This window comes from Scylla paramamosain, chromosome 47 (assembly GCF_035594125.1).
Source record: "Scylla paramamosain isolate STU-SP2022 chromosome 47, ASM3559412v1, whole genome shotgun sequence".
NCBI classification, from domain to species: domain Eukaryota; kingdom Metazoa; phylum Arthropoda; class Malacostraca; order Decapoda; family Portunidae; genus Scylla; species Scylla paramamosain.
Window position 1 is genome coordinate 4,282,501 of NC_087197.1, and position 7,500 is coordinate 4,290,000.

At 40.7% G+C, this 7,500-nt stretch overlaps 1 protein-coding gene across 12 annotated transcripts in view; it reads right to left on the reverse strand.

Moving 5' to 3' along the window:
- The window catches only part of LOC135095069 (WD repeat domain phosphoinositide-interacting protein 2-like), a 29,538-nt gene that overhangs the window by 21,424 nt on the left and 614 nt on the right, over positions 1-7,500 (reverse strand). For 4 of the 12 annotated variants that reach the window (XM_063995736.1, XM_063995735.1, XM_063995734.1 and 1 more), the window contains exon 2: positions 2,873-2,955. In XM_063995736.1, coding sequence (XP_063851806.1) covers positions 2,873-2,955 — 83 coding nt within the window. Of the gene's footprint in view, positions 1-2,872; positions 2,956-4,741; positions 5,036-7,500 lie in introns of those variants that run through there. The other 8 variants (XM_063995727.1, XM_063995728.1, XM_063995730.1 and 5 more) reach the window with 6 other exon arrangements.

The window sequence follows — 7,500 nt, forward strand, 5'->3', positions numbered from 1 at the left end:
AGGGCAACAAAAACTGGGGGAAAATAAATAAATATAGGCCTACTAAGTGTGTCAGGTTAGAGAGGTCAAATAGGATCATCCAGAATTTCATAATAAGTGTCTTGAAACCGCCCTGTTCAGAGTTCAAGTCACAGGAAGGAGGAAATACAAAAGCAGGCAGGGAGTTCCAGAGTTTGCCAGAGTAAGTGTTTGGGGAGCATCAGTGGTGTGTGTGCCAGCTTGGGGAGGGAGGGGGAGGTGAAGGATGGGTTGTGTGAAGGATACCGAAGGAGTCTGTACAATTTGATACTGAAGGATATGCTGAGGGGCCTAAAGGGCACTGATGCCTACAGGATGTGAGGTGTTGACAAGCAAAACAAGGAATAAAACAACACAAATAGAACAACAACAATAACAAGGGCAGAAATGGAACTGTGAGGAACTGAGATAGGACCTACAGGATTCGAGTTTGAAGGATAACAAGGGCCTACAGGACTCACAGAAAGAAGGACATGTAGGGGGAGGATACAAGGGACTGCAGGACTCAAAGACAGAAGGATATGATGAGGCAAGGATAACAAGGGACTGCACGACTCAAAGACAGAAGGATATGTTGAGGGAAGGATGACAAGGGACTGCAGGACTCAAAGACAGAAGGATATGATGAGGCAAGGATAACAAGGGACTGCAGGACTCAAAGACAGAAGGATATGATGAGGCAAGGATAACAAGGGACTGCAGAACTCAAAGACAGAAGGATATGTTAAGGGAAGGATAACAAGGGACTGCAGGACTCAAAGACAGAAGGATATGATGAGGCAAGGATAACAAGGGACTGCAGGACTCAAAGACAGAAGGATATGTTAAGAGAAGGATAACAAGGGACTGCAGGACTCACAGATATGTTGAGGGAAGGATAAGAGGCTTGAAGAGAAGGATAAATTGAGGGTTGGATAATAACAGCCTGCATGACTCACACAGGGAAGGATACTGGTGGGTGTGCAGGACTCAGGGATAGGGGGGCAATTTCAACTTACAGTGCATCATTTTTTTATTTTCTTTTTTCAAGTTACAAAATTAAATAGTTATCCTTTGATTCCTTCATGATAAGAAGGAAGTATTGTAAATGAGTGAATATTAAAAACTTGGGGGCTCATAAAACAGGCAAAATTATCAATGTGGATGAAAATGATACTAAGTCAAGGAAAAATATGAATAAGTAAGAAATTTTAAACCACATAAAAGACCAAAAATAAATAAAGCAAAAAATAAAACAACAAAACAACAAATTATAGATTCAAAAAAGACAAAAATCATCAAAAAATATGAAAAAGGAAGTTATAAATCTAGGCACAAAATTGAAAACACAACAACCGAATCATTACAGGAAAAAAATAAAACCTGCAAAAATGAAAACAAAGAAAATGATCAACCAAGAGAGAACAATGATGATGAAAACAAAACCAGCTATACTGTACAAGTGATACAATACTCAAAAAATCACAAAAATAAAGCAAATTACATTCCAGAACACAATAAAGACACAGCAGCTCTCGGCAACACACAGATCAAGTAACAACAACAACAACAACAACAACAAGGAAAAAACACAACACTCTCCCTCCCTCTCTCCCCCTTACTCCCTACATGCTCCTTGGCCCCCCTTTCCCTTCTCTCCACCCTCAAAATACAACAAAATACCACCAAAACACAGCAAAACACACTTTACTTCAGAGAGTAAACATTTCACGCAGAGAAGCCACAGAACGCCTGACTTCTGATCTCTAAAATTTCTGATAGGGGCAGAGCAAACTTGGTATTGTTCAGTGCCTCAAAAACTCAATTCCTCCATCTATCAACTGGACACAACCTTCCAGACAACTATCCCCTCTTCTTCAATAACACTCAACTGTCCCCCTCTTCTACACTGAACACCCTCGGTCTATCCTTTACTTATAATCTAAACTGCAAACTTTACATCTCATCTTTAGCTAAAACAGCTTCTATGAAGTTAGGCGTTCTGAGACGTCTCCGCCAGTTTTTCCCACCCTCCCGCTGCTAACTCTGTACATGGGCCTTATCCCTCCATGTATGGAGTATGCTTCACATGTCGGGGGGGGCTCCACTCATACCACTCTTCTAGACAGGGTGGAATCAAAAGCCTTTCGTCTCATCAACTCCTCTCCTCTAACTGACTGTCTTCAGCCTCTCTCTAATCACTGCAATGTTGCATCTCTTGCTGTCTTCTACTGCTATTTTCATGCTAACTGCTCTTCTGATCTTACTAACTGCATGCCTCCCCTCCTCCTGCGGCCTCGCTACACAAGACTTTCTTCTTTCTCTCATCTCTATTCTGTCCACCTCTCTAATGCAAGAGTTAACCAGTATTCTCAATCATTCATCCCTTTCTCTGGTAAACTCTGCAACTCTCTGCCTGTTTGTGTATTTCCTCCTTCCTGTAACTTGAACTCTTTCACGAGAAAGGTTTCATGACACTTATCCTTCAATTTTTTTGACAACTGCTTTTGACTCTGTTTGTGAACGAGCACTTCAATGGGTCTTTTTTATTATAATTTTGTTGCCCTTGGCCAGTGTCCCTCCTACATAAAAAAAATTAAATAAAATACAAAAATTAAATAAATAAATGAATAAATAAAAACACCCTCAAAACACACTATTCCCTAATCACTCTTACCTTCACTCTTTGTCTTTCCTTCTAACCACACATTTTTCACTATTCATCAACCATATTTACCACAAACTCTCTCTCTCTCTCTCTCTCTCTCTCTCTCTCTCTCTCTCTCTCTCTCTCTCTCTCTCTCTCTCTCTCTCTCTCTCTCTCTCTCTCTCTCTCTCTCTCTCTCTCTCTCTCTCTCTCTCCTAGAATACTCACCATTGTCACAGATGAGTTCCAGCTTGTCCAGAGTACTGAGGGAGTACAGCCGATAGCCAATTCTTGTGCCCACACCCAGAGACCTGAGTGCCGGAGGGGGAGAGAGAGAAGCGTTAGTGTGTGTGTGTGTGTGTGTGTGTGTGTGTGTGTGTGTGTGTGTGTGTGTGTGTGTGTGTGTGTGTGTGTGTGTGTGTGTGTTGTTGTTGTTGTTATTTTTATTTATTTTTCTGATTTATTTATTCTTATCTATCTATTTATCTATTTTTACTTTTTTTTTTTTTTGGTAGGGGGAAGGGAGGTTGTTTTGGTGTTTTTTTTTTTTTTTTGTCTGTGTTTTTTCATGTATTATTTTCTATTTTAGCATCATTACTGTTATTTACATTATCTATCTATTCATTTTACCCCTAATTCTGGACCTGACATGCGGCTCAACTCATAACAATTAGTATGTCTTAGAGTACCTGGCAGAGTCAAACATTACTTATCATTTACCATTTCTTTTTTCACTAGCTTTGCCACATTTATTTCTGACACATTAGGTTTCGTAAGTGACGCAATTCCTAAGTTTCAAATCTCACAAAGACTGGTGGAGTGACACATTAATAATTCTTTCTGATACATTAGGTTCAGCGGCTCAATTAATTAAAGATCACAGAGGCTAGTAAAATATGTCAAGAGAGATTTATCATTCGTCTTTTGATAGTTCTTTTTACGTGACCCAATTCGTAAGATTAAGGTCACAAAAGCTGGTACATTCAAAGAGACTTATACCTCCTCCTTTGTTATGTTACGTACAATACACATGTGACAACTCTCCCCACCCTTACTCTCCCAGGCATTGAGTGAGGCAGTAAAGAGAGGTGTGGTGGCAGTGGTGTGGTGGTGTAGCGTGTAGCCTTGCATTAATAAGCCTGAGTCATGCACAGCCCCTGCCAGCCCTGTTAATGAGAGGTGGGTGGACACTGACGGCCTTGAGCCACTTACACATCCTTGCAGTAATGATAAGAGCTGATAAGACGTCTGGTGAGGTGCAGATTTATATTATGGTGAGGTTAAGTTAGACATGACAAGGTTAGGTTAGGTTGCACTGCATTTGGTTTGGTTAGGTATGACAAGGTTAGGTTAGACATGACAAGGTTAGGTTAGGTATGACAAGGTTAGGTTAGGTTGCACTGTGTTTAGTTAGGTTAGGTTAGGTTACGTTGCAGTGCATTTGGTTAGGTTATTTATGATAAGGTTAGGTTAGGTTAGGAATGACAAGGTTATGTTAGGTTAGGTTAGGTTAGCTATGACAAGATTGAAGGTTATGTTAGGTTGCACTGTACTTACTTAGGTTAGGTTTAGTAGGGTGAGGTAACGTTAGGTTAGGTTAGGTTAGGTTAGGTAAGGTAGGGTGAGGTAGGGTAGGGTAAGGTAGGGCAAAGTAAGGTTAGGTTAGGTAGGGTAGGGTGAGGTAGGGTAAGGTGAGGTGAGGCACACTAAGGTGAAAATTGTGTCAGATAATGTCAGGTTATGATAGGCAAGACAAGGTAAAAGGACAAGGTACAAAAATAAATAAGTATTAATCTCAGATGAAAGTGTAAACAATTTAACAATAGCTCAAATAATTATCTAACCTAACAATATGGAGGTAAAAATGACCAACCTATGCAAATATAACCAACATAACGAAAATGTCATCAACCTGACCTAACCTCAGTGCTAATGGCGCCCCACAACACACGCCCCCCCCAACACACACACAGCTGACCCACAAGCCCTGCCCTACATAACCCACACCCCACAGGAGAAAGCCCCCCAAGGCCACACACCAGCCACTACAGGAGACCCCCGGACACCCCGTAGAAGACCCCCAGGCGCAGCACTCACGAGTAGTCCTGATTGAAGGTGATAGAGAAGACCCCGCCGCCCTCAGTGGGGAGGGCGGACCCTTGGGCGGCCAGACTCATCAGGCCCGCTATGCCCGCCTTCACGCCCTCAGTCACCACGCCCACGCCTCCGCCCACGACGCTCACAGTGGTCCCAAGACTTTGCATAAACGGAGGAGGCGCCTGGAGTGTGTGTGAGGGGCAGCAGGAGGGGAGGAGGGCGTGGGGGCGCTACAGCTGCTTCCCCATCATGCTCCACTGGGGGACTGAGGACGCCTGTGTTGTCCTATTTCTTACTCACACACTAACTTATTCAAACTCTAATCAAGCCTCATACTAAACTTCTAACCACATATTACGTCTTCAAAAATATAATTATTTACTTATATTTATGTTTTATTGCCGATTTATTACGTTCAAAAGATATTTAATCATATTTCTTAATAGTACACTAACTGATTTGACGGCAAACTACCTTCAAACTATGACTTGTATTTGTGTTTTTGTACTGGATAGAATTTTAGTTCATCCAGATTTAAATTCCAGAGTGTAACTTTCCTTTTTAGCCATATTATTATTTTGTATTTCTGAAGAGGTGACGAATCAGCGGGCGCGTGTCATGTGACGTCACGGTTTATTTACATCCAACACGTGCGCGCCAAAAATATGAAAATACCACAAAAAATAACGAATAAAAAGATCAGAACACAAGCTGCGAGAAGCCATCACATGAATCACAACTACCTATTTTCATCTTCTCTATTTATCACCCTCATCCATATATAAGAACATAATAAAATAAGGAAGCCTGGAATAAGCCGTCACATGAAAACTACCTCCTTAAACCTGTCACTCTCATGCATGAATAAGAAGATGGGAAAATAAGGGAAACTGAAAGAATAGAAAATATGATGGGCAGGATGGACAAACCGGGTAACTCTTTCATCACTTCCGTCAGAAACAGCTGTGCGCATCGTGGGGAGGAGTGGGGGCGGGTGGGGAGGGGGAGGCATAGTCGGAAGTGGTTGAGGCTGCTGCTTTATCACACATCATTAGATCCTCAGTACGGTAATTTGTAGTGTAGTTCTTATGTTTTTTTTTTTTCTTTTTTCTCTCTCTGTTTTGTATTGTAAGATAATGATGGCGAAATAAGCTTATGTTACTATTATTATTATTATCATTATTTATCCTCCCTGCTTGGACGACTCGTACGCATCAAATTAATACCTAAATACACTCTAAAGCTAAACAAACACCTTGGTAAGAACTGAATCACGAGATAATATTACCTTGGGTTGGTTTGGCTTTCCTTATCCCCCGTCCCTCGTCCCTGGTCCTGATATTTCAACGAATAACGCCCTTACTACACAGCCTATCGCGTTTTGTTTGGGTCCACATGTTTGCCCCACGCACACACACACGCTTGTAACTCACACTGCCCGCTTGCTTATCTGGGAAGTCAAAGTTCGCGCTCCGTTTATGTGGCTCAAGTTTTCTGTAAGTCGGTTTCATATTCGGCGAGTTAACAGGCTTGGAATTCTTGTGTGTACATTTTAGCGTCTGTCTAATCTCCGGCAGTTTGTAATGGAAGTTACTGGGAGTTTTATTTATTTTTGTTTTCGTAATTTTATAGTCTAACAAGGTTTCGGCAGCATTGGTGGGGAAAAATGCCCTTCAGAATTGATTGGTAATTTTCGTAGCCTTTATAAACTGTCACGATGAGAGAAGAGGTGTTTACGACTATGCATGTGTGTGTTTTCGTGACCTAATAGTAGTTTAACAAGTATTTTTGCATCATTAATTGCAAAAACAGCATTTGGAACTTGGCTACACTTTTGAAATTTGTCATTGTGAAAGAAATGGTATGCATGTATGTATGTATGTATGTATGTATGTATGTATGTATATCAAGAATTCTGCATTATTATACTCGTTCTGGACTTTGAATACATTAATTACAAGAGTTCTGTCCGTGTGTCTGTCTGTCTGTCTGTGCTACATCTACTGTTATCACCTCTGGGCCTATATTTACCTGGCGAGGCACGGGGGCAGGGCGGGGGGAGGGGGAAATAAACAAAAATATCAAGTCGAGATTCTAAACATTATCAGATGAGATACGAAATGCGTCACTGTTCTGGTTAGTCATCATCATCATTAGGAGTTAGAAGGACAAAGGAAATTCTCTCTCTCTCTCTCTCTCTCTCTCTCTCTCTCTCTCTCTCTCTCTCTCTCTCTCTCTCTCTCTCTCTCTGCCAATAATTTTAACCACAGACACCTTGAAAATAAACATATAAATAAATTGATGAAATAAACAAATATGTAAACAACAAATAATAAAAGATAGACAAAAGTAAGAGGTTTTCAAGATCAATAAATGAGTACATGAATAAATAAACTAAATCAAATAAATAAATATATAGATAAATAATTATGAATAAACTAACGAAAAGAAATTAGTGAATGAATAAATAATTCAATAAATAAATAAATAAATGTTATAATTTATCCAATTTAAAAATCCCATGAATTGAAATAAAGTAGTGTACGAATAAATATACTTCGTTTTCTTTCATTTTTTACTTGTGTGAGTGGCTCCGTGCATTGCCCCCCCTCCTCTCTCTCTCTCTCTCTCTCTCTCTCTCTCTCTCTCTCTCTCTCTCTCTCTCTCTCTCTCTCTCTCTCTCTCTCTCTCTCTGTGTGTGTGTGTGTGTGTGTGTGTGTGTGTGTGTGCGCTTCTCAGAGAGAGAGAGAGAGAGAGAG